At 61.5% G+C, this 26740-nt stretch overlaps 3 protein-coding genes across 3 annotated transcripts; 2 read left to right on the top strand and 1 right to left on the bottom strand.

Annotated features, from left to right (window-relative positions):
- Positions 1-1053: 1053 nt before the first annotated feature.
- HEPACAM (hepatic and glial cell adhesion molecule) lies at positions 1054-6028 on the top strand. Its single transcript, XM_055695945.1, is given in 8 exon segments — positions 1054-1349; positions 3670-4011; positions 4218-4499; positions 4608-4701; positions 5303-5376; positions 5461-5531; positions 5614-5763; positions 5765-6028. Coding segments are annotated over 8 exon segments (1236 nt in total). The 5' UTR covers positions 1054-1264; the 3' UTR covers positions 5903-6028.
- Positions 6029-7949: 1921 nt separating this feature from the next.
- On the top strand, positions 7950-15840 carry ROBO4 (roundabout guidance receptor 4). Its single transcript, XM_055728672.1, has 18 exons — positions 7950-8071; positions 8200-8244; positions 8359-8637; positions 8715-8853; positions 8928-9055; positions 9809-9921; positions 10036-10255; positions 10351-10472; positions 10837-11008; positions 11089-11239; positions 11326-11456; positions 12011-12187; positions 12270-12564; positions 12658-13893; positions 14008-14157; positions 14238-14554; positions 14673-14807; positions 14902-15840. Exons 1-18 carry the CDS (start codon positions 8008-8010, stop codon positions 15045-15047), a joined length of 4020 nt encoding a protein of 1339 aa, XP_055584647.1. The 5' UTR covers positions 7950-8007; the 3' UTR covers positions 15048-15840.
- Position 15841: 1 nt separating this feature from the next.
- Positions 15842-26334, bottom strand: ROBO3 (roundabout guidance receptor 3). The gene is given in 22 exon segments (XM_055695906.1): positions 15842-16514; positions 16597-16704; positions 16785-16911; positions 17893-17947; positions 18090-18795; positions 18875-18978; positions 19057-19183; positions 19269-19454; positions 19574-19745; positions 19882-19994; positions 20072-20291; positions 20373-20487; positions 20838-21014; positions 21101-21435; positions 21869-22080; positions 22178-22349; positions 22939-23063; positions 23149-23276; positions 23826-24163; positions 24251-24687; positions 25179-25505; positions 26265-26334. Coding segments are annotated over 22 exon segments (4569 nt in total). The 3' UTR covers positions 15842-16299.
- Positions 26335-26740: the final 406 nt, after the last annotated feature.

Genomic DNA, 26740 nt, shown 5'->3' with positions numbered 1-26740 from the left:
GGGACAGTGACAGCCCTGTGTCCCCCTGCAGAGTATCCCTGAAACAACCCCCAGAGCATCCCTGAAGCCCCCCAAAATAGCCTTGTAGAGTCCACCACAGCGTCTCTGACCCCCCCAAAATAGCCCTATAGTGTCCACCACAGCATCCCTAAACCCCCCTAAAATATCCACCACAGCATCCCTGAACCCCCCAAAATATCCCTATAGCGTCTACCACAGCACCCCTGAACCCCCCCAAAATATCCCTATAGCGTCCACCACAGCACCCCTGAACCCCCTAAAATACCTTCTCATAACATCTGCCCACAGTGTCCCCCCCAAAAGCCCCCCATAGCATCTCTCTCTATCATCACCCCAAAGCATCTCCCCCACCCCCCGTAGCACCCCCTTAATGCCCCCCAAACAGTCCCTCGAAGCTCCTCCGTACAGCCCCCCCCCAAACCTTACAGCAACCCCCCCACTGCCCTCCCAAACACCTCCCCACCGCGCCCCCCCCCATACCGTGTCCCCCCCAAGCCTCCCCCAGAGCATCTCCATCCCGGTGGGGCAGGATACTCGGATCAGCCCCTTTCCAGGGCTGGGGAGCCCCTTGGGGGGTGGGCGATGGCTCACTGGGGTGATGAGCTTGGCAGGTCTCAGAGGGGGGGGGTGGGGGGTGGGGGGGAAGCGGCTCTGGGCATCCTGCCCTGCATCCCTGCTGCCCTATTCAGCGATGCCCAGGGAACCGGTGCTAATTGGCACCCGAGCTGGAACGAAGCCTGGTTGTGACCGCAGCTTCATTTTAAAGCCTAGGAAGAGAAAAAAAAAAGGGGGGGGACATATTGGGGCAGGTATCCAGCTTTGAAAAATCCCCCCGCCCTCAAAAAAAAGAAAAAAAAAAAAGAAAAAAACAACTTAAGGGGATGCTTAGAGCCCTAAATCCCATGGGAGTGCCTGCAGACGGGATGGCAAACTTTAGCTGGGCTCAATGGGGAGACAGCCCCGACCTCGAGCATCTCCCCAAGACCAGAAATAGGGGGGGGGGGTGTGTGTAACGGGAGGAAAATTGCAAATCTGAGTGTTTTTTCCCCAAATAAATGCCAGTTCGAGGCCGCCGGGCAGGCGAAAGCTACCAGGACACAGGGCTCTATTGAGAAAGGAAAGAACAAAAAAAAGAAGGGGAAAAAAAAAAAAAAATTAGCCGGGCGAGGTGCCAAGCTGGGAGCTCCGAGGGACGTGCCCGGAGTGGGGAAGCGGAGCGATTCGGGGGGCGAGCCTACCCGAAATGTGGGGAGCGCTGGCCGCCCCGCGGGGTCCCCCCGCTCCCCCCTGCTTGCTGCCGGTGACCTGGCTCCTGGCGCTGCACGCAGGTAGGGCCTTTGCGCGTTTTTCCATGGGTTTTCCCATTTTTCCATGGTTTTTCGATCTATCCAGATGGAGGATGGCGGGTGGGTGGGCGATGGGGGTGGTGGTACTCGACGAAGGGGGGGGTTGGGGGGGGTTGCTGCACCACAGAGCATCCCCTCCACTTGGGAGAGGGAAAAAAGGGGGGAAAATTGGGAATAAAAACTGGGAAAACACTTTTCCGGAGCCAAGCAGGTCCTGCTGGGGGGTGGATCTGGCACCGCCTCCCCCCCCCCCAGCATCTCCCCAGCTTTTCATCTTCCCCCAAAACCCCTTTTCCTCCTTTCCCAGCATCCCCAAAATTATTTTCTTACCCATCCTTCAGCTTTCCCCAAAAGGCCATTTTTTCACCCCATTTCTAGGTTTGATCCTCTTCGTCCCATTCTGCTTCAGCCCTGGTCGCCTCCATCATTTATCCCCTAATTACCCACATTTTGGGTCTCGGTGAGCCCCAAACTGCCCCATCACGGATTGGCCAATGCAAAAAAAATCCTCTGCAATATTTTTGCACCATTTTCCCAAAGTTTGGCCCTGAAGCCAGCCCCGGGGAGGCCCCATTTCCCCGGGATGAGCCGAGGATGCAAAGCCAAGCCAGCTGGTTTTGCACGCCACTGGTTTTGATTTATACCCTAAAAAAGCACCAGAGCTGCAGCCACAGCACCCCAAAAGCGCTGCTGTGCTTTTTCCAAAGAAATAGGGAATTATTCCACAAAATACTGAAGGGAATGAGGATTTTTGGAGCATTTTTTTTTCTATTTGTAGCAAAAAAACAGCCAGAAAAGCTGGGAGGTCTCCATCCCTAAACCAGGAATGCTGTAGGAAATGGGAATATTTTCTGACTTCTTAATCAACTCCTGAATTTATTACCCGAAGTGGAGCAAAAATGAGCCATTGGGTTAAAAAAGTCAAGAAAAGGTTAAAAAACAACGATATGGGGGTGCATGGACTGCAAGGATGCATTAAACGCCACATCCCTATCCCATGCTGGGGTTTTTCCTATGGGGCTTCCCTGAATTTTTCAGGCTGGGGCATGTTTTCAGGGCTGAGCTCTGCGCTGCCAGGGAGGACGGACGGACGGATGCTGCATACCAATAGGTCCCATGACTTTTCGGGCTTGTTTAAAGCCTTTCTTGCTCCCGCTTTGCCCTCCCCAGCTGGTTTTCCCACTCTCCCCCCGCTTCAATATGGGGTTTGTTCGCTGTCGCATGACGGCATCCGGAGGGGAGTCTGAGGATGGGACCCCCAAGCTGACAAATGGGGAGAAGAGGCTACGATATTTGGGGGACAGAGGCTGTTTTGGGGAGTCCTCCCCCCCCAGATTTTTTTTTTTCCATTTTTTCACTGCCTTTTTTGGCTGAAAACCTGTGATGAAGAGCAATGGACATGCACTGAACCCCGTGATGCAGAGGATGGGGCTTTAACTAAAACGGGGGCTGGGATGCAAAATTCCCCCTGCCTCTGCAATTTTGGGGGCAATGCATGCATCTTTGCAAAGCTTTGCAATGACCCAGGCACAGAAGGGGTCCCACCCCACCATGCAATTTTTGGGGGTGATGCATGCATCTTTGCAGAGTCACACCAGCCTGGCTTGCAGGAGCACTCCTGCCTCCCATTTAGGTTTTTTTGGGGTGATGCGTGCATTTTTGCACAGCATTGCATCAACCTAGCAACAGGAGGTCTCCCACCCCCCACGCATTTTTGGGAGTGATGGCATTTTGGGAGAGTGATGCATTTTTGCAGAGAGTTGGTTGCTTCCACCTGGATGCAGGAGTGCTCCCACCCTTCATGCACCTTTTGGGGGTCATGCATGCATCTTTGCAAAGGGTTGCATTGACCCACCTCCTATGCACAATGCACTTTTTGGGGTGATGCATGCATCTCCCAAAGGTTTGCATCAACCTGGGTGCAGGAGCACTCCCACCCACCCCTGATGCAATTTTCTGGAGAAATGCATTCATTTTTGCAAAGCATTGCATCAACCTGGGTAAAGAATCGCTCCCACCCCTATGCAGTTTTGAGGGCAGTGCCTGCATTTTTGCAAAGTGTTGCATTGACCTGGGGGCAGGAGGCCTCCCACCCCCATGCACTTTTCGGGGCCATACGTGCATCTTTGCAAAGAGTTGTGCAAACAGCCCGCTTGCACCATGGCTGGGCATCCCAGCACTGGTGATGTATTTTGAGGGTGCTCAGCACAGCTCCGGAAGGGGGTTCCCCATTTTTCTCCAGGCTCAGAGGATCAGGAAGCCTGCTTGGACTTGGCACCCCACTTTCTCTCCCCATCCCAAGGTCTGCTTGCAGGGGTGAACATCACCAGCCCCACACCGCTGGTCCGCGGCACGGCGGGCAAAGCAGCGCTGCTGTCGGTGCGCTACGCCAGTGCCAGCGCTGACAAGCCAGTGGTCAAGTGGCAGCTGAAGCGTGACAAACCTGTCACCGTCGTCCAGTCCATCGGCACCGAGATCATCGGCAACCTACGACCCGATTACCGTGACCGCATCCGGGTGCTGGAGAACGGCTCGTTGCTCATCAGTCCCTTGCAGTTGGCTGATGAAGGCGCTTACGAAGTGGAGGTGTCCATCACTGATGACACCTTCACCGGCGAGAAGACCATCAACCTCACTGTGGACAGTAAGTACAAGAAGGATGCCCAGTGGAGACTGGGTTCCCCATGGGTTGTCTTCCCCAACCTCTTTTTGGGAGGCCTTTCTCCAACTGGGAGGTGGTTCTGGGGGTTCAGCCACCTCATACAGCCAAGCTACGCCCCCCTTCCCATCCCCTGAGCCCATCTGTCCCCCAAGACACAGTGTCACTGTGGTTCCCCTGCTTGCCCACAGTCCCCATCTCCAAGCCACAAGTGCTGGTGGCCTCCTCCACGGTGCTGGAGCTCAGTGAGTTCTTCACCCTCAACTGCTCACACGAGAATGGCACCAAGCCTACCTATACCTGGCTGAAGGATGGGCGGCCGCTGAGCAACGACTCCCGCCTGCTCCTCTCCCCCGACCAGAAGATCCTGACCATCACCCGTGTCCTCATGGCTGATGACGATGTCTACAGCTGCCTAGTGGAGAACCCCATCAGCCATGGCCGCAGCGTCCCCGTGAAGCTCACCGTCTACCGTAAGCCACCTGTTTCCCACTCCCACACCCCCAGGGGCTGGCCAGCCCTTGCAGATGCTCCTAGCTAAAATTCTGGGGGGATTGTGCCCCCTCATTCCTCTCTCCAAGGCCGGAGCTCCCTCTACATCATCCTCTCCACGGGCGGCATCTTCCTCCTCGTCACCCTGGTGACTGTTTGTGCCTGCTGGAAACCCTCCAAGAAGTACGGCTGGGGTAACGCGGGAGCCAAAGGGGGTTTGTCTTATCCTGTCCTGTCTTGCCCCATCCTGTCCCGTCCCATCTCATCTCTTCCCATCGTACCTCATTGTGTCCCATCACACCCCATCACATCCTGTCCCTGTCTTGATCTATCCCATCCCATCTTATCTTGTCCCATCTTGCCTCATCTCGTTTAGTCTCATCTCATCCCATGCCATCCTGCCTTGACCCATCTGTCCCCTCCCATCCCATCTTGACCCATCTGAAACCAGGACATTGACCCATCCCATCCCATTGCACCCTGTCTTGGTCCAAACCATCCCATCCCATCCCATCCCATCCCATCCCATTGCACCCTGTCTTGACCCATCCATCCCATCCCATCCCATCCCATCCCATTCCATCCCATCCCATCCCACCCCATCCCATCCCAACCTGCCTTAGTCCATCCTTCCTGTCCAATCCCATCCCATCTCACCCCATCCCACTGCATCACATCTCTCCCTCATGGCAACACTGGGTCCCCTCCCCAGCCGAGCCGCAGGCAGTCCCCCCGCTGCCCCACCACGGTGCTGGTGCTGCCCCATCCCCTGTCCCTTCCCCAGGGAGAAGCGGCAAGCGGAGACACAACCAGCCTCAGAATATGCAGAGCAGGATGAGGAGCGCCTGAAACATGAGGGTGAGTGCCAGCCCTGGCGTGGCGGTGGCAGGTTGGGCATGCCAGCACTGCCGGCGTGGTAAGCCATGCCTTGCCTCCACGCAGCCGAGGGCATCACGCGGAGCAGTGAGCATGAGCGCAAAAACCCGGTGGCCTTGTACATCCTCAAGGACAAGGTGAGTGGCCAGGAGCGTGCTGGTAGCACGCTGGCTCGGTGCAGCATGCTGCGCATGCTCGGCTACCCTTGGCTTTTGGCAGGACTCACCGGAGGCGGAGGAGGATTCACCGCCCGAACCCCGCGGCACGGTTGAACCGAGCTACACCAGTTCACCAGTGCCAGCAGCGGGGCGCTCGCCGGGGCCCGTGGGGCGCTCGACTCGTCGTTACCATCGCTCGCCAGCTCGCTCCCCCCGCCTCGACGCGGACGCACAGGTCACCGCCGGGTTCACCGGCACGCTCCCGCGGCGCCCCACGGCTGCTGCGGACTGCCGGCGTCCACGTCATCCGGGAGCAGGAGGAGGCCAACGCCGTGGAGATCAGCGCCTGAGCAGGGGGGACATGTGCGCTTCGGTGGCGGTGAGCAAGTGGGGACACCAGCACGGCCCCGCTCCCGCCACTGGGCATCGTTCAGCTCGACGTAAAGTCACTAATTTGCTATTGATCCCACCCGGAGCTCCCCTCTTCCGTCCCCCCATCTTCCTGGGGCGCCGCTTTAATGGCTTTCTCGCCGGGACGAGCGTGCAGAAAGCGCACGGGCATGCTGGGAGCGTGCAGGAGAGAGTGTGCATGCAGTGCATAAGAAGAGTGTGCAAGAGGGTGTGTACAGGGCGTGCAGAGAAAGCATGCACACTGCACAGAGCGAGCATGCAGATGGCATATGAGAGGACATGTACAGAACATGCAGAGAGAGTGTGCACAGAGGGTGCAGGGTTAGCATGCGGGGAGCGTGCAGAGAGCCTGTGCACGGAGCATGCAAGAGGGCGTGCGCGCAATGTGCAGAGAGAGTGTATGCAGCACGGGCAGGGATGTCATACACAAAGCATGCGGAGAGAGCATGCACAGGGTGTTCAGACAGATCGAGCGTGCAAGAGGACTTGCCCAGAGCATGGGGACAGAGCACGTCTGGAACATGCAGAGAGAGTGCAAGGGAGCATGCACAAGGGTGTGCGGAGAGACCATGCTTGCAGTGCACAAACAGGGCATGCACAGAGCTTGCAGCTAACACTGCATGGATTGTGTGGAAAGCATGCACATGGAGGATGTGGAGTAAGTGTGCATGCATGCAGAGAGCGTGCATGGAACGTGCAGGGCTGTGCCTGGCATTTGCAAGTGCGTGTGCCAGCATTGGGAGTGCCGTCCGAGCATGCATGGAGTGTGCAGAGGATCTGTGCAGAGTGTGCACAGGGTATGTGGAGAGAGCAGACTGTGCATGCATTGTTTGCAAAGAACGTGCACAGGCCACGCAGGGAAAGTGAGAGAAGAGCACACATGAAGCTTGCGAGAGGGCATGCACAGCGCCTGCGCAGAGCACCTGCATGCAGCACTTGCACATGGCATTCACGGAGCACACAGCGAGCATGCAAAGAGTGTTACGAGTGAGTGCATAGGTGGTGCTTGCAGAAGGCATGCACGGAGCACGCAGAAGGGATATGCACGGAGCATGTGAGAAGAGCACGCGTGAAGCGTGCGGCTACAGTTGTGCACGAGCGTGCCAGGCGAGCACACACGAGCGCCGTGCCCACCCGCCGCGGCGCACAGACCCAGGCATGCAGCCCCCGGCGCTGCACAGAGCTGGGAGCATGCTAGCACGCAAGCTCGCCCAAGCGCGCACACGTGCCGGTGGCCTCAATGGGGGAGCTGCCCCCTCCCCCCGGCTGCACTGTCCCCTCAACGTGGGCTCGACCCCCTGGCCTGAGCGCTGCCCCTCCGCCGCGCCTGGATTTTCTGTGAAAATCCCCCGTTTTGGGGGCGCGCACCATTGCCTCTCCCCCAGGCCTTCCCGGGAAATAGGTTTAGGATGAAAACCGGAGAGCGGCCGGCCAAACGAGCCAGGCCCCGGAGCACCCGGGGTGGGTGCTGGGGCACCCCGGGGTGCTCAGGGTGCGCTACTAACCAATAAACTAAACGTACTACCCGGCCGGTGACAGCACCCTTGGGTGTCTTTGTGGGACAGGGTGGCCCCTCCCGGGGTAGGGCGACACGAGAGGTGGGTGACAGCTGAGACTGGACGAGCTCAACGCACCTGGCTGGCACCCAAATTTGAGCTCGCAGAGCCTGGGAGACCCTGGGCCGTTCACTCTGGTCCCTACTGATGGTGTTCCCAGCTGAGAGCTTGTGTCTTCTTAATTCATCTTGAATTGAAGATGCTGGGGGCGGGGGCTGGGGGGGAGGAATTTCTTCTGACTAATTAAGCTCATTAACCACTGGCATCCCCAACCCCACTGCCTCCAGGTGCTGCCAGTGCCATCATGCCTGGGCGTTCCCTCCGCCATGGCTTGGCTGAGCTCTTTGCATCCACTCCCCCCCCCTCCGGCACTTCCCAGCCCCCGCGTCCGGCTATTGTCCCCCCCATCCGGAGCTGGATCCGGCCCCTGTGCTGGTGGGGAGGGACTGGGATTTCTGGAGGAAGTGGGAAGGCTGGCTGGGGCCGGCATGGCGGGCAGCTGGACACTGGCGCTGGGCTTGGGGCTCTGCCTCGCCGCGCTGCGCCGGGGAGGTGAGTGTGCCCCCCAGGGTGGGTGGGGGGCAACACCCTTAATTCTGCCGACCTCACCCATGGGGGCTGAGACCGTGCCCACTCGGTGCACCCACCAGCACCCCCACCGCCTCCTTGTCACCCCACAGGCTGCCACCCCCCCGGCGTGGCCACAGCACCCCAAACCACAGCTGGTAAGGACATCCTGTGGGGATGATATGGGTGGGGGGACCCCAAAGAATCCTGTGTATTCCCCCCCCCTGCCATGGTGTGTCCCCCCCACCCATGGTGTCCCCTCCCCACCACAGCGCTGCGGGACAATTTCCGCCTGCAGCCGGGTGATTTGGTGGCCACAGTGGGCCAATCATTGGAGCTGGATTGTGTCCCCCCGTCGGGGCACCCTGAACCCCACGTCACCTGGAAGAAGGATGGGGTGACCTTGGACTTGGCGGGTGACAGGTATGTGGTCACCAACGGGAAGCTGCGGGTGGCACCGGCGCGACGGAGTGACTCCGGGGTCTACATCTGTGTGGCGTCCAACGCGGCGGGCAAGAGGGAGAGCCGGGGTGCCCATGTCTCCGTCCTGGGTAAGCCAAGGGTCTCCCATGGGTGGTGGACATGTCATGGCCAACCTTGGTGCCACATCCTCGATGTCGCCCTGCAGAGAAGCCAACCATCGTGCGGCACCCGAGCGATGCCATGGCGGTGGCCGGCAGCACCGTGGAGCTGGGCTGCAGTGCCCAAGGTGACCCAGTGCCGCGGGTGCAGTGGCACAAGGAACATGGGGACCTGCCTTGGGGCAGGTAGGTGGTGGCAGGGTGGATGTGTCCCATCCCCAGGGTGGGGATGGGGCTGATGGAGAGCTGGTGACCCACAGGCACGAGGTGGATGTGGAACACACTTTGCGCCTCTACGCCGTGACACCCGCCGATGCCGGCACCTACGTGTGTACAGCACAGAGCCAGCTGGGCACTGCCGCCGCCACCACCCTCCTCCGCGTGGAGGGTCAGTGGTGGGACCTCTGTGACCTCTACCATCATGGGCACCCAGGGCCATCTGGGGGTCCATGCAAGGGCATCCATCTAATGGGGTTCATCCAAGGGGAGTCTGTCCAAGAGGGGTCCATCCAAGGGGAGTCCATCCATGGGGGTTCATCCAAGGGCATCAAGAAGGTCTGTTCAAGGGGGTTCACCAAAAAAGGGTCCATCCAATTGAGTCATCTAACGGGGTCCACTCAAGGAGGGTCCATCAAAGTACTTCTGAAGGGGAGGCCATCTCAGGAGGTCCATCTTAAAGCATCCATCCAAGCATGTCCATGTAAGGGGATCCACCTAAAGGGATGCATCCAGTTGGGGTCCAGCCAAGAGGATCCATTTAAGAAAGTCCATTTAAAGGGGATCCACCCAAGCGGGTTCCTCCAGCAGGATCCATTTAAGGGGGTCTGTCCAGGGTGAGGGGTCCATTAAAGGGGGATTGAAGAAGAAATATCCATGAAAAGGGTGAATCTAAGAGGGATGCATCAGTAGGGGTCTATCATGGGGTCCATCAAAGACAGTCCATCCAAGACAGACCCATCAAAAGGTGTCTGTCCAAGGGGGTTCCATCCATAAGGGGTCCATCCAAGGAGTCCATTTGAGTGGGTCCATCCAGGGAGACATCAGGGTCTCCAGGCATGGGTGTCTGAAGTGAGCGCGTGGGCAGGCACCAGAGGACCCCGCTCCTGCCCGGCACTGCTGTTAGCATCCCTCTGCCCCACAGACCGGCTGCCGACGGGCCGGCGGGAGGCTGCACCGTGGGACCTGCTGGCCGTGCGGCTGCACCTGGACAACGGCACCGCGCTGCTCACCGCCGCTGTCCGGCTCCGCTGGCGGGTTGGTCTGATGCCAGGATGGCCCCACTGAAGGGGTGGGATGGGACAGAGTGGTGAGGCTGGAGCCACGTCCCCAGGTCCCACCATGACTCATAATCTTTCCCATCCTCTTCAGATGCTGGTGCCAGCGCCGGTGCCGGTGGGCTACATGGTGCTGTACCGCTGCCTGCTCCCTGCCAGCTCCTCCTGGATCCAACATGACGCAGGCAGGGAGCTCAGCGCCATCATCCCTGCGCTCCGCAGGGGCTACAAGTATGAGTTCAAGGTCCGACCCTACATTGGAGGGACCCAGGGCTTGGACAGCAACAGCAGGCACCTCTGGATACCCGAGGAAGGTGCGTTGGGCATTGGGTGCCTCCAGGGATGTCCAGGTGGAGGATGGGGGGTTGGCTGGGTGTCCCAGGTGTCTCAGCACCCCTGTTTTTGGCAGTGCCAAGCGCGGCACCCCAGCACGTCACCCTGGGCCAGGCTGAGACGGGGAACGGCACCGTGGTTGTGAGCTGGGAGCCGCCTCCTCCTGAGGCCCACAATGGCATCATCCGGGGCTACAAGGTTTGGGGTGACGGGGCGGGGCTGGGGGGCTCTGAGGTCCCATCCCAGGGGTCTGTCTAAGGGGGATCCATCCAAGAAGAGAGTCTGTCAAAGGTGGGGATCTATCCAAGGGTGGCCATCCAAGGGGGGATCCATCCAAGGGGTCAATCCAAGGGGGGATCTCAACAGGGGTTCATCCAAAGGGGCCAGCCAAGGTGGAGGTCGATCCCAGGGCATCCATTCTGGCAGCATTCATGCAAGGGAGCTCATCCAAAGGGGTCCATCAAGGGGATTCATCCAAGAGGGTCCATCCAAGAGGGACACATCAATGGGGGCCCATCAAGGGGGTTAATCTAAGGGAGCCCATCCTCTCGGTGCCTGCCAGGTCTGGTCCATGGGTGAGGGCTGGCAACACCCCATGAACAGGACAGTGGACGGAGGCACCCACTACCTGGAAACCCTCCTCCCAAGCCCTGGGGCCGAATTCTGCGTCCAGGTGGCGGCTTTCAACAGCGCGGGACTGGGGGTCCCCAGCAATGCCACCTGCAGCATCCTGGGTAGGGGACGGGGCGTGAGGTGGGGCGCAGGTGGGGGTCAGAGGGATGGCACAGGGGTGACACTGGTGGGACCGTTGCAGGGCTGACAGCGGGGAGCACCAGGGTGGCCCGGGTGATGCGGCAGCCCGTCGTCATCGCAGCTGCCGGCTCATTGCTCTGGTTGGCCTTGCTCGCCCTCCTCCTCCTCCTCTGCCAGCGCCGTGCCAGGCAGGACGCTGCGGCTCGCCGCAGGTGAGTGGCCATGGAGTGGGGAACACGGCGGGGGGTCCCCAGAATGGTGGGGATGGGATGCCCTGACGGGATGCCTCACCCCACAGGCTGGTGGCTGGTGACTCACCGTGGCTCAGTGGTCCCTGGAAACCTGGCTGTGCACCCCAAAACCTCAGCAGCAGCAGCAGCCTCAGCAGCCGGCTCCTGGGCAGCGATGGCAGGGACCCCCACCCCTCCAGTGAGCCCCAGGGCTGGGACCCCCACCCGGTGCCATGGAACCCCCACCCATGCCAATGAGACCCTCACATGATGCTGTGGGACCCCCACCCAGTGCCAAGGGACCGCTGATCCCTCCAGAGAGCCCCAGGGCTGGGACCCCCACCCGGTGCCATGGGACCCCTACCCATCCCAATGAGACTCTCACATGATGCCATGGGACCCTACCCAGTGCCATGGGACCCCCACCCATCCCAATAAGACCTTCACGTGATGCTGTGGGATCCCCACCCAGTGCCATGGGACCCCCACCCATCCCAATGAGACCCACATATGACGCCATGGGACCCCCATCCAGTGCGTAAGACCCTCACAGAGTGCTGTGGGATCAGCAAAAGGTACCCCATACTCCCACCCTATGCCTGGGATGCCCTGGTGCCATGGGACCCCCACCCTGGGTGCCCCCCATTGCCTCTTTGCAGGTAGCAGGGACCTGGGGACCGAGAGAAGAATAGAGGGGACAAGGGACACCCAGCTTAGCACCCATGGGTGCCTTGACCTCTCTCACCCTTCCAGCCCTGTCCTTGGAGCCACCAAGCCTCAGCCCTCCCACGCCCCCCACCCGCAGCACCCTCCGTGGGGGGCACCCACTGCCCCCTGGGGACACGGGATGCTGTGGTGGGGGGCACCCCGGAGTGTGCACCTCGCCCAGCACCCCGAACCCAGCACCCTGGGAGCACATCTGCAAGAGAGGTGGGTATGGGGGAGACATGGGGGGACACAGGGGACACCAGGGAGGTGGCTCATGGTGCTGTGTCCACCCTCCCCTGCGCAGAGCTGCATCAAGTGCACAGCACCCCGCTGCTCACGGGTGGCCCTGGCCACATCCCTGTCACTGGAAGTGGAGGCGAGTGGGGGACGGATTTTGGGCTGGCAGCTGGGTGGCCTCAGCAAAGGGGACATGATGGTGACACTGCCACTGTCATGATGGCTGGAGGGGACCGGCAGCAGCTGCCAGTCTTCAGCTCCCCAAAGCCGCGACGGGGCAGTGCCTCTCTGGCCCCCAGTGTCACCAGATCACCAGCGACACCACCAAGACCACCCCATGCCTGGCACCCACCAGTGACCCGGTGAGTCTGGGTGTCCCCACTCTGGGGACACAGATGTGTGCCCTGCACCCCAACCCTGTGATGCAAAAGCCACCGTGTCCCTTGCACCTGCAGGTCCCCGGCCACTGTGTGCCCCAGGGACATATCCCCGGTCACCAGGCGCCCCAAGGACATGTTCCCAGTCACTGGGATCCCCAGGGACATGTCTCCAGCCTCTCAGCACCCCAGGGACACATCCCCGGTCACTGAGAGCCCCAGGGATGCGTCACCAGTCACCAGGCATCCCAGGGACATGTCACAGGCCACCAGGCACTCCAAGGACCCATCACCAGCCACGAGGCACCAAAGGGACACAGCCTTGGCCACCAAGCACCCTGAGGACACATCCCTGGTCACCAGCTGCCCCAGGGACATGTCTGTGGTCACCAGGCAATCTAGGGATGCATCACCAGTGACCAAGTGCCAGAGGGACATGTCACCAGCCACCAGGCACCCTGATGACACGTCCCCAGCCAGTGGGAACACCTCTCCAGTCACCAGGCTCCCCAGGGAGAAGTCCCCAGCCACTGGGCACCAGAGGGACAAGTTCCTGGCCACCAGGTACTGCAAGGACGTGTCTCTGGCCACCAGGCACCCCAGGGACCTATCACTGGTGACCAGGCACCCAAGGGACGTGTTCCTGTCCAGCAGGTACCCCGGAGACATGTCACCAGTCACCAGGCATCCCATGGATAAATTTTCAGCCACTGCCCCCCCCAGGGACACATCCCCAGGCACCAGGCACCCTGAGGAGATGTCCCCAGTCCCCGGGCACTGCAGGAACAAGTTCTTGGGCACCAGATACCCCAAGGACATGTCCCCATCCACCAGCTACTCCAGGGACGCATCACCAGTGACCAGGCACCCAAGGGACACATTTCTGGCCACCAGACACCCAAAGGACATGTCACCAGTCACCAGGCATCCCAAGGACACATCCCCCACCACCAGGCACCCAAGGGACACATCTCCTGGCACCAGGAACCCTGAGGAGATGTCTCCAATCCCTGGTCACCGCAAGGACACATTCTTGGGCAGCAGGTACCCCAGGGACATGTCCCTGGTCAGCAGGTACCACAAGGATGTGTCCCAGGCCACCAGGTGCCCCAGGAACCAATCACCAGTGACCAGGCACCCAAGAGATATGTTCCTTATCACCAGGTATACTGAGGACACATCACCGGACATGAGGCATCCCAAGGACACACCTCCAGCCACCAGGCACCCAAGGGACACATCTCCAGGCACCAGGCACTCTGAAGATATGTCCCCAGTCACTGGTCACCAGAGGGACATGTTCTTGGGCAACAGGTACCTCAAGGACATGCCCCTGGTCACCCAGAAGGACATGTTCCTAGACACCAGGCACCTCAGGGACCCATCACTGGTGACCAGGCACCTAAGGAACATGTTTCTGGCCACCAGGTACCTCAAGGACATGTCCCCGGCCACCAAGCACCCAAGGGACACATCCCCGGTTCCCGGGCGCCTCTCGCCAGCATTCAGTGATGGGGTCCTCACGCAGCAGCGGGTGGCTGAGGATCTGGAGATGGACCAGAACACCACCTGCCCCAGGTATGCCCTGTTCCCCTGGGACACCTCCATGGTGGTAGCATCCCCCGGTGCCAGCAGTGTCCTTGCCGTGTCCCCCACAGCCCCCCAGCACCAACAACATCACGGTCCTTCTCGCCACTGCACACATATGGATATATCTATGGGCCACCAGCCTCTGAGCTGGGTGAGGAGGAGGAGGAGGAGGAGGAAGAGCAGCCAGCAACGCGGGGCTCGCCAGAGGGGTCCTTGCTGAACGGCTGGGGGTCTGTCTCAGAGGACAACTTCGCCAGCGCCCGCTGCAGCTTAGTGAGCTCCTGCGATGGCTCCTTCCTCCTGGACGCCAGCTTCGCCCGGGCGCTGGCTGTGGCCGTTGATGGCCTCTGCTTTGGCCTCGAGGACACCGATGGAGCCTACGGGGGTGAGCGAAGGGTCCCCAGACCCCCCCCTCTGACCCCGAGTATCATCACCTCCTTGGGGAAGGTGGCCCCATCATGACACCACAGTGATGCCACCATCTCCTGCCTTCTCCCCAGCAGGTCCCTCACCACCACCATCACCCTTGGAGGGGGTCTTCTCACCTGGGGTCCCCATCCCCCCCTGGGACTGGGGGACAGTGCTAGGGGTCCCACGGAGAGTGAGGACAGAGGCGGCCATGGGCATCCCACAGCATGGTGAGAGGTGCCCTGACACTGGGGTGATGGGCACCGGGGGTGGTGCAGGGTGTCATCTGTTGCGTGGTGCTGAAAAATGTGCTTTTCTTTCCAGGTGGCCACAGGTCTGAGAGTGGCAGCCCCTGGGCCAGGGCAAGTGGCGAGCCAGGGACAGGAGGGACAGAAGCGTGGCGGTCCCCAGGGTGTAGGACACAGCAAAGCCAGAGTCCCCTTGGCTCGGCTAAAATCCAGCTTTATTAAGCGGTTCCCCAAAAAGGGGCTCTTTGCTAGCAAAAGCCACCCACAAAGGGTAGGTGGCACCAAGATGGGCGGGTGTCCCTCCTTCTCCAGCTTCCTTGTCCTCCCCAAGTCTCCCCATCCCTTCCCAGCGTCCTTCTTCCCCAGCATCCTCGTCCCCCCAGCCATCCTTGTCCAACCCAAACACTGTTGTCCATTCCAAGTGTCCCTGTCCTTCCCCAGGGTCATTGTCCCCTTGACCGTCCTCATCCCCGCTGACTGTTCTCATTCCTCCTGACTGTCCTCATCCTTCCTCAGCATCCCTGTCCCACCTCAACCACCCCTGGCCCTCCCAGCTGTCCTCATCCCTCCTAAGCCACCTTGTCCCTCCTGAACAACCTTGTGCCCTTTCCGAGTGTCCTTATTCCTCCTAATCATTCTCATCCCTCCTGAGTATCCTTATCCTTCCTCAACTGTCCTCACCCCCCCAGTCTCCTCGTCCCTCCCTACCATCCTCATCCCCCTGTGACCATCCTCCTCATCCCTCCCTACTGTCCTTGTCCCTCCCAAGTAACCTTGTCTTTCCCAAGTGTCCTCTTCCCTGCAGTGATCCTCAGCCCCTGGGCATCCTCATCCTTCTGCAGTGTCCTCATCCCCCCCAACCTTCCTTGTCCCTCCCCCACATCCTCATCCCTCTGCAGTGTCCTTGTCCCTCCCATGTATGCTTGTCCCCACAAATGTCATCCCTTCCAAGCATCCTCATCCCTCCAGGCCACCCTTGGTCCTCCCCAGTGTCCTTGGCCCTCCCAATTGTCCTTGTCCTGCCTAAGCACCCTCCTCATGCCTCTCCAGCATCCTTCCCCCTCCCCAGTGACTGTCCTTGTCCCTCCCCAGCATCCTCATCCCTCCCAAATGTCCTTGTCCCCAGGATCCTTGTCCTTCCCTGAGCATCCTCCTCATCCCTCCCCAGCATCCTCATCCGTCGCGACTGTCCCTGGTCTCCACAAGCATCCTCATCCTCCTTCAAGCATCCTCGTCTCTCCCAATTGTCCTTGTCTCCAGGCTCCTCACCCCTCCTGAGCATCTTTGTCCCCCCCAAGGTGACTGTCCTTGTCCCACCACGAGCATCCTTGTTCCCCCCTCACGCTGCTGCCCACGGGCTGCTGGCTCTGTGCAACCCTATTTGGTGCCACTCAGAAATTAAAAAGCATCCCTCCCATACCCCCCATGTCCCCATCCCCGTGTCCCCAACCCTGCCACCAGCTCGTCCTCTGCTTTATCGTTTCTCCTGCAACGGGCAGGGAAATGGGGGACCCGGGCGGCGGCGATGGCCGGTCCCTTCACCGCGGTCCCCTGGTGTCCGGCTGCGCCCTGAGCCGTGGCCGCGCGAGCTGGTGGAGCCACGGGACGAGACGCTGCCCGTCGTGGAGCAGCTGCCGGACACCTGCCCGCGGGGCAGGCAGGAGGGTTTGCCATAGGGGACAACCTCATCTGCAAGGGAGGGGACAAGGCTGGGGTTCAGCAGTGACACCCCCCCAACCCCTCTGGCACGGGGTCAGCAGCTCTGGCTTACCACTGCGGGGTGGGCGATGGGTGACCTTGCGCTCGGCCCCGCTTGGATCCCGCTCTGGTGAGGGGCCGGGGGTCTCACCCGGTGGTGGCAGCGGTGGTGGCGGCAGGTCTGTGGCAGAGAGGAAGGAGAGGGCTAAGTCCACCATGGACACCCCACCCCGGACCCCCACATTTTCCCCCCACACTCACCTCCCAGCTGCTTTTCCCGGCGGTAGCGGCTGCATTTGGGCTTCGGGTGACTTTTTGGGGTCTCCCCACGGGTTTTCCCTGGAGGTGATGGCAGTGTCAGCACCCCCCCAGCTGATGAAGCCCCCACCTACCCAAAATGGCCCCCCAGGGCTCACCTCTGCTGGGGGGGCAGCGGGCTCGGGGCAGGTGGCCCTCGCCAGCATCTGGACTCAGTGGGGGACTGGGTGCCTGCGGAGGGGTGCCGGCACCATGGGGGGGTCTCCTGGCAAAGAGGGGGTGTAGGGTGAAACCAGGCTGGGGGCAGTGTGGTGGGGGACTTGGTGGCCACCACAGTGCCGGCACAACCCCCCAGTGCCGTGCTGTGCTGGAGTGGGGGGTAACCATGTGGTGCTGGCACAGCTGGGTTGCACCTGCACAGCTGGACTTGCACAGGGCAGCTGGATGAGTGCAGTGGCATGGCTGGGTGAGAGTACCACAGCTGGATGGTAGGGCCACAGCTGGATCACAGCTGCATGGCAGGGTTGGCCATGACACGGCTGGCTCACAATGGCACAGCCGGCACACAGCTGGATAACAACTGCTCAACTCGATCACAGCCGCACAGCTGGATCACAGCACAGCTAGGCTGTGACTGCACAGCTGTATTGCAATGGTACAGCTGGCCCCTGATGGCACAGCTGGATTGCAGTGGCATGCCAGCATTGCAACAGCATAGCTGGATTGCAATAGCACTGCTGGACGGTGGCAGAGCTGAGCCGTGACAGAACAGCTGGATGGCAATGCCCCAGCTAGCTGGTGACAGCACAGCTGCATCACGAAGGCACAGCTGGATTGCTATGCCATGACCAGCCCACAGCATCACAGGTGGATCATGACAGCATGGCCAGAGCAGAGCTGGACCTCAGGGATGGATGGTAACAACATGGATGGACCACGAAGGGACATCTGGAGCATGGTGGGACATCCGGACCCCAGTGGAACATCCAGACCCCAACGGCACGGCTGGACCTGACAGCAGAGTAGGGCTGGATCATGACAGCATGGCTGGATTGTGATGGGACATCCAGACCCCAATGGAACATCTGGACCCAAATGAGACATCTGGAACCCTATAAGACATCTGGACCCCAATGACACAGTCAGACCATGATGGCACGGCCGGACTGGATAGTGACAACACAGTGGAATCACAATGGGGATCCCCAGACCATGGTGGGACATCCAGACCCCAATGGGACATCCGGACCCTGATGGCACAGCCAGACCCTGATGGCACAGCCAGGACCAGCAAGGCCCATCTCCTACCGGGGCAGGCGGGGGCTATCAAAGTTGCGGAGGCGGGGGATGTCCTCGGTGGCACAGGGTGATGGTGTCAGGGTGGCGGTGGACCGGCAGCCAGAGGAGGCGGTGGGCGAGGATGCAGCGGTGACACAGGGGACATCCTCACCAAGGTACCACTCCTCCGTCCCCAGCCTGCGGGGTGGGGGCCGTAGGGTGGGTGCTGGGGGCCAGCATGCCCCAGTCCCCCCAGACCCCCACACTCACCCTCTGGCTGCTTCTTCCTCTTCCTCCTCCTCTTCCTCCTCATCCTCCTGGGCGCACTGGCTGAGCTCGCTGGCTGAAGGTGGCGGGGGCAGCAGCTCTGTCCAGCTCACAGCCGGCGGTTTCACCGCTTGCCCCAGCTTCTTCCCTTTGGCCCCTGCAGTGAGGAAGGATGCTGGAGGGGGGGGGGGGGGGGCTGCGGGGAGGGGACCGCACCACTGGCACCCATGTGTGTCCCCTACCCATCCCACCGCCCTACCGTGCTCGGCCCAGCCACGGGGTGCCTGAGGAGCTGGGGCATCCATCAGCTGGGGACCCCCCCCAGGGTAGGGGGTCCCATGCTGTGAGAAGGGACGGGGGAAGGTGCGGAGCTCCTCGCCGCCCGCCTCGATGGTGCTGTAAACCGGACCCTCGCTGGCCCCGGCCCCAAATTGCTCCGTCTGGGCGATGTAACGGGTGATGCCAGCATCTGCAGAGGGTGCCAGTGCCATCAGGGCTGACAGTGACCCCCCCAGTCCAAGCCACCCGTTCCCGTGATGATCCCTCACCATTGTAGTATCTCTCAGTGGTCCCCAAGCCAGTGGTGGCACCGGCTGCCCCGCCACCGCGCCACGCGTCTGCCAGCCACGGGTAACCCCCAGCAGCGGCTGCCCTGCAAGGAGACAGGGTGAGGGGTGCTGCCGGTTGGCGCTGGGGGTCCCGGGGAGCGGTGGGGATACCGGGGGGTTACCTGGGGCTGCCGCGCACTGGAGCTGGGAAAGTGACTGCGGAAAGAGGTGGGGGTGAGGGCGGCGAGGGGCCGTGCCGGGTCCCCGCAGCACCTATAGGCTTACCAGTGGGTGTATAGGCAAAGGATGCTGGAAAGAGAGAGGTGGTGGGTGGCTGGTGGGGTAATGGGTGCCAGGGTGAGGGGGGTCCCAGGGAGAGCACCCCACGCCATACCGGCAAAGTGGCTGAGCTCTTTCTTCCTGCGGCGGCGGCTGTAGAGCCAAGCGGCAGCGGCAGCGAGGATGACCCAGCAGGCACCGCCGACACCGGCGATGAAGGCCGGCCGCCTGGCCACCTCGGCCAAACGCTCGGCCACGCTGCTCCCGCCCGCCGGCCCCGCATCCTGCTCTGCCGGGGGGGCTGCAAGCAACATGGGGAAGGGGGACACACCGGCAGGGGTGCCGAGGAGCCGTCCCCAGCACTGAGGTGACCCCTGCCACCCCCACCCATGGGTGCAGCAGTGGTGACAAGGGACTCACCGATGTGGATGGGGACAGGGGCACTGCGGGCACCCACACCGGCACCGGTGGCAGCGGCGACTTCGGCATGGTAAGGGACACCGGGGACCAGTCCCTGCAGCACCGTCGCCAGCACGGTCCCCTCCACGCTCTGGTTGATGTGGAAACGGCTTTCGTTGCCCAGGCACCAAATCTGGGGGGGGCGGGGGGGGGGCGGGGGGGGGGGGAGAGTGTGGGAAACAATGTGGGACATCCATAGGAACACAATGACATGGTGTCATGGGGGGACAGAGGGGACCCGCCACGTCCCCACCACCACCTGCCATTACCCGGTAATCGCGGATGATGCCGTTCTGCTCAGCTGGTGGCGGTGGCTGCCACGAGATGCGGACACTGGTGCCATTACCAACCACACTGACAGCTCGCGGCGGAGCGCTGGGGGCTGTGGGGAGGGACAGGTGGGATTTCACCTCCAGGGTGTCCCCAGGGACCTCTGCCATCCCCTTCATCCCCACTCACCTGCCTCGGGGGTGCGCAAGGCACGCACGGCACTGTCAGGACCATGGAGGTGATGGAAGTAGGGTCGGACCTTGACCTCGTAGTCCTGGCCCCGGCGCAGGTCTGTGAGCAGGGCCCCCCGCTCCCCTGGTGCCCACACTGCCCGCGCCTCCTCCCAGCGCCCGCCACGCCGCCGGTACAGCACCCGGTAGCCCTGAAGGAAGGGTGCTTGGCGCTCCACCTGGGGACCCAAGGGGAGGGTGGGATGGGGAGGATGCTCGGCACTGGGAGCCCTGTACCGGCAGCGCAGCACAGCACTCACAGTCCAGGAGAGGCGGACGGCACCCGGTGGCAGCACCACAGGTTCCTGGAGGTGCACGGCCACTTGTGCCAGCTCCCGCTGCACCTGCTCGGGGTCCAGCCCTGGCTGCGTGGGGCTGGCGTCTGACAAAAACATGAGAGAGTGGAGGGCCATGGGCACCTCCACTGGTGTCACCAAGTGGGGATGCCATGGTGGTGCTACATTCCCATGGTGGGTCCATGGGAACCTCCACTGGCATCACTGGGCGGGGATACACCCGAAGGTTCTGGGTGTGTGGGCACCTCCATCAGCATCACCAAGCAGGGATGCACCCAAGAGTGGTGGGTGCATGGGCACCTCCATTGGTGTCACCAAGCGGAGATGGTCCCAAGGGTGGTGGGTGCATGGGCACCTCCCATCAACATCACCAAGAGGAGCTGCACCCAAGGGTGATGGGTTCATGGACACCTCCACTGGCGTCACTGCCAGGTCTCACCTTGGGTGCGCACGGGCTCCGAGATGCCGCTGGGGTCGCTGAGCCCGTAGGAGTTGACTGCCCGCACCAAGAAGAGGTAGACAGTGTCAGGGATGAGGCCGGTCACCGTGTGGGTCTCACCCTCCACGTCAGCTGCCACTGTCTGCCATGGGCCACCCACCGCCTGGCTGCCAGGGAACAGGGGTGACCCGTGGCGGGGTGGCACCAGGCCACCACGTCACCCCTGCAGCCAGAGAGGACACCGGTGTGATACCTGAAAGCCTCCACTATGTAGGAGGTGACATCGGTGGCACTGCTGTCCTTGTTCCCTTTCCAGCTCAGGGTGACACTGCTTTTGGTGATGTTGGTGACCACAGGGGTGGAGGGTGGCCCGGGGAGAACACCGGGCTCGGGGGAAGGTGGGGAGAGGTTGGATCCATCGCCTGCAGGGAGGTGCATGGAGATCTGGGGTGGGGTGGTCCGCGATGCCACGTCATCTCCAGCGCAGTGATGTCCCCGTGACCCACCTTGCACCTCCAGGGAGCTGCCCCAGCGTGTCTCGCCCACCGAGCTGGTGGCCACACACTCATAGTGCCCAGAGTCCGTCACCTGCGAGGGGAAGAGCTCCTGCCCCATCACCCTGAGCACCCGTCACCTTGGCACCCGCCACCCTATGCACCCACCACCCTGAAGACCCCCCACCCTGAGCACCTATCTCCTTTGCACCCATTACCCCCAGTACTTACCACCCCGAGCACCCACCTGCCCTGGGCACCCACCACCCTGAGCACCCACCACCCCGAGCACCCACCACCCCGAGCACCCACCACCCTGAGCACCCACCACCCCGAGCACCCACCACCCCGAGCACCCAATTTCCTTTGCACCCATCTGCCCTGGGCACCCACCTCCCTTTGCACCCACCACCCTGAGCACCCACACCCCCCCCTCCCCACCCCAGGAGCCCCTCCCACCCCTGCAGTGCCCCGCCATGGGTGGTCCCAGGGTGGGTGCCCTGAGCCCCAGCTCCAGGCCGGCTCACCCGGAGGCCGGTGATTTGCAGGGTGCCATTCTCCAGCAGGCTGGCGCGGGGCTGGGCACCCACCAGGGTGCTCCCGTCCTTCAGCCACCCGACGCTGACCGGGGGGCCACCGCCCCCCACCCAGCAAGGAAGCCACGCCGTGGCCCCCACCGGCAGCACCGTCTGGTTAGCAGGACCCCGGCGGATCACCGGCGGCCGGTGCTCAGCCAGAGCTACCGCAAATGGGGGGAAAACCAGGAATTCCTCAGCGATGGGATGGATGCCACTCATGCACTGAATGCGCCCGTTCTCTGCCGGCATGGGACTTACCCTCTTCCACGTCCAGCCGCGCCTTGGCCAACACGCTGCCGGCCACGCTGATGGCCTGGCACAGGTAGTAGCCGGCATCGGCGGACTGCACGGCGGTGATGGTCATGGCACCGCCGGGGCTGACCAAGAAACGGCCAGCGGGGTGTGGGGGCTGGCCAGGGAACAGCAGGGTCTGCGGGGGAGGGAGGGGCGAGAGGGCTGCTGAGTAGGGGGAGGGCAGGGGATGGGGTGGGAATTGAGATGGGATGGGGATGGGGACTGGGGTGGGATGGGGATGGGAATATGGACACAAGGATGGGATGGGGACAAGGATGGGGATTGGGATGGGGGCAGGGTTGGGAATTGGGACAGGGATGAGACTGGAATGAGGACAGCGATGGGATAGGGACAGGGATGGGAACTGGGACTGGGATGGGATGGACACAAGGATAGGAATTGGGACAGGAATGGGAATGGGATGGAAATCAGAACAGAGATGGGAATGGGATGGGGATAGGGATGGAAATTGGGACAGGAATGGGAATGGGATGGAAACAGGGACAGGAATGGGATGGGAACAGGGATGGGAACTGAGACTGGGATGGGATGCAGGCAAGGATGGGGACTGAAGATAAGGATGGGAATTGGGACAGAGATGGCAGTTGGCACAGGGATGGAATGGGGACAAGGATGGGAACTGGGATGGGATGAGATGAGATGGGAATAAGGATGCGGAAGGAATGGGGATGGGGACAGGGGCAAGGATGAGGACAGGGACAGACCTGGCTACCCTCCTTCTGCCAAAACACGGCGGGCGGCGGGTTGCCCTTGCTCTGGCACTGGAAGGTCACGCTCTGGCCGGGGGCAACAGTCTGGTCACGGGGCCCGGTAACGAGCTGGGGGGGCACTGCCACACCGCAGGGAAAGAGAAGGGCTTGCCTGGCTGCTTTGCCAGCACCCATGGGTGCTCCCTCAGGGACCACCCCCCTTACCGTGCACAGTGAGGGTGCCTGACGCCTCCGACCTGCCCACGCTGTTGTCGGCCACGCAGGTGTAGGTGCCCTCGTCCTCCGCCCGCAGCCGGCTGATCCGCAGGGTGTTGTTGGGCAGCACCTCCCACCTGGGGGGGAACCCCACGAGGCCGCGGCGCCGGCAGGGTGCCGGGGCACCACGAGAGCGCAGGGTGCCACAGGGAGGTGGGATGCGATGGGGATGTGGGATACGTTGGGGGTGGGGGTACGACAGGGGTCTGGGATGCAAGGGAATTGGGGGCTGCAATGGGGATGCAGGATGCAGCGAGGATGCGGGATGCAGTGGGGATGTGGGATGCAGTGGGGGTGGGGGATGCAAGGGAAATGGGGCTGCAATGGGAAGGCAGGATGCAACGAGGATGCGATGAGGATGTGGGATGCATTGGGAGTGTGGGTACGATGGGGTGTGGGTACAGTGGGGGTCTGGGATGCAAGGGAAATGGGGGCTGCAATGGGGAGGCAGGATGCAACGAGGATGCGAGATGCAGTGGGGATGTGGGATGGAGGATGCAACAGGGATATGGGATGTGATGGGGATGCTTGCAGCCATGGGGATGCGGGATGCGACGAGCACACCAGACCAGCAGGCAGCGACACCACCCAGCCGCCCCTCAGCCACCCCCTCACCCAGCGCTTACCTTCCCGGTGGCATCTCGCCCTCCTCCTTGCGCCAGCGAGCCACTGGCCGGGGGTCCCCCACCACCTCGCAGGGAAACTCCACCGTCCCCTCCACCAGCACCGCTTGGTTGAGGGGCCTCTTGCCGAACGCCGGGCGCTCTGTGGAGCAGCCATCAGTCCTGCCGGGATGGCAGCCACCCACAACACCCCAAAAAGGACATCCCTGTCCCCACGCACCGAAGACCACCAGCTCTGCCGGCTCGCTGTCCCTCTCCCCCACCACGTTGGTGGCCACGCAGACGTAGATGCCGGCGTCGCTCTTGCGGGTGCTGGCCAGCATCAGCTTCCCACCGCGGATCTGCCAAGCAGTCCCACTCAACCGGGGTGGGGGGCTCAGACCCCCCAACCCAGATTTTGGGACCACCCCCCCCTATGTATCCCTCACCGTCAGGCGCTCGTCCTTGTCGCTGAGCCGGGCACCATTCTTCTTCCAGGAGACACTGGGTTCAGGGTGGCCGCGGGGGGGGACGCACTCCAGGACAGCTGGTTCACCTGCCGCCACCACCACGTCCCCGGGGGGCTGCCGAAAATCATCCCGCAGCACTGCGGGGGGGGGGGGGGGGGGGCATGATGTCAGCTCTGCCTCAGTTTCCCCACCCCTGCACCCCTTGTGCTGGGGATCCCCCCCCTTTCCCCCCATGGAGATAATAAAGCTTAGCAATGCAGGACCTGGGTCTGACCCCCAAAGCAGGGTGTGACCCCCCCCAAACCTACCCCGTCCCCCCCGAATAACCCCTGGTGACCGAGCTGAGCGCTCATCCCGGTCTAAGCCTGGTCTGGATTTAACTCCGGCATCATCCCGGTCCTGGGTCTGACCCTGAGCTGCGGCTCAGCGGGACACCCAGAGCCATCCAGCAGCCAAAGCTGGGGGGGGGGGGGGCTGGGGGGAGCCCCAGGGACAGTGTTTTCATTGATTTTAATTTGTTTTGATTAATTTTCAAGTATTTCTGATTAATTTCATTAGTTTTCACTTATTTTCATTTCTTTGCATTGATTTTCAATTATTTTCACTTCTTTGTGCTTCTTTCCTTTTCACTTTCATCTGTTTATACTGATTTTCACTACTTTTCATTTCTTTTCACTTATTTTCAATTATTTTCATTTCTTTTCACTCCTTTTCTTCTATTTTCACTTCCTTTCACCTCTTTTCACCCAGCAGCCTGGGGGGTTTGCAGCCCCTCACCCCCACAGCTGCCTACGTGGTAGGCTCAGCGGTGACACCAGACTCCCCCAGCCCCCCCAAATCCCCCCCCCAACCCAAAACGCCCCCCCAACCCCAGCACCTCCCCATTGTCCCCCCTCCAGGGACTCACCGGCCACCTCCAGGGAGGCATTCCTGCTGGTGGCCTCCCCCAGGTAATTCCTGGCCACGCAGACATAGACCCCCTCGTCAGGCTTCCCCCGGCGGCCGTGGAGGATGCGGAGGAAGAAGAGGGACCCCCCCGGCAGGAGGGTGCGGTGAGAGCGGGGGTCCTCCCGGTCCGTCTCCACCCGCTCCCCATCTTTGTACCACTCCACTGCCGGGGATGGGCGCCCCTCAGCTTTGCAGCTCAAGGTGGCCGGTTCCCCCTTGGAGACCAGGAGATCCGTGGGATGCTCCACAATACGGGGTGCTGTGTCCTCCAGCTGAGGGTGGGACCCTGCAGGAAAAGTAAGGGGGGGGGGGGTGTCCCCACTAGCCCCCCCTTGCTCCCAGGGAGGTGGGGAGGGGGGCCTTGTGGGGAGTGAGCATCCTCCATCAGCTGGGGTTTTTGGGGCACCATCCCCTGCTTTGCTTGGTGGGCAGGAGGTGAGATGAAGTGTGGCCAGGTCTCAGCTGTGTGCACCCCCCCAGCGCAGGGTGGGAGCAGGACTGGGTGGGCGTCAGGCCTCAGACACACCAGGGGATGGGGACAGGGGGCCAAAGCAGCTCTGCTCCCAGTAGCGCCGCTTTTCTACCCATTTTCCAACTGGGCATTCCTGGGGAAATGGGACTGGCGCTAAATTCACCCAAAAAGGGGATTTTTCCATCAGCTGCAAGTGACGATTTTCTGTAGCGGTGCTGGTGTTACAGAAAACACTTAATTTTAAGTTTAAAAAAATATGTTGGGTCTGTGGGGTTGTTTCAGGAAAATCCCCACCGTTAAGGCACAGGAATTAATGAATGCTCATTAATGCTGGGATAATTAACACTCATTAATGCTGGGGTCTAACTGGCTGGGTCCGGATGGCATGGCCCACCCGTGTCCCCAGTGCCACCCCCGGCTGGCACTGCAGTTCAGGCTGTGGTCACTGAGTGTCACTGCTGTCCCAGACACCAGCTGCATGCACACGCACATGCAAACGCACACCCAGGCGTGCATGTGCATTCACACGCGTGCAGCTTGCACCCACACGTGTGTGCACGCACATGCACCCACATGCATGAACCAGCATGCTGCCAGGCGGAGGCAGGTGTGTATGCACCAGCACGCATTTGCACATGTGCATGCACTTACACACATGCACATGCAGGTGCACATGTGTATGCATGCATTTGTGCAGGGGCATGCCTGCATGCACATGGACATGCAGATGCATGCACACGTGTGCATTCACACAGGGGTGTGCATGCACGAACCTATGCACACACAGAGGTGCACACACACGTGTATTCCCACAGGGGCACGTATGCACACACAGACATGCACTTGCACACGCATTTGCACATGCACACGGGTGTGCACATCCATGAACATCCACACACGCATTCATGTGGGTTGCACAAGCCTGTGCTCACCCACATCCCTGCATATCCACACATGCACACGCATGCACATGCATGCCCACTGCACACACGTGCCCCCCCATTTGCACACACACACACGCATGCACACACGCCCTTTGCCTGCTCCTG

Source organism: Falco cherrug, chromosome 17 (genome assembly GCF_023634085.1).
Source record: "Falco cherrug isolate bFalChe1 chromosome 17, bFalChe1.pri, whole genome shotgun sequence".
NCBI lineage: Eukaryota > Metazoa > Chordata > Aves > Falconiformes > Falconidae > Falco > Falco cherrug.
Note: the sequence above shows the minus strand (reverse complement) of the source record. Positions and strands in the feature narration are given on the sequence as shown.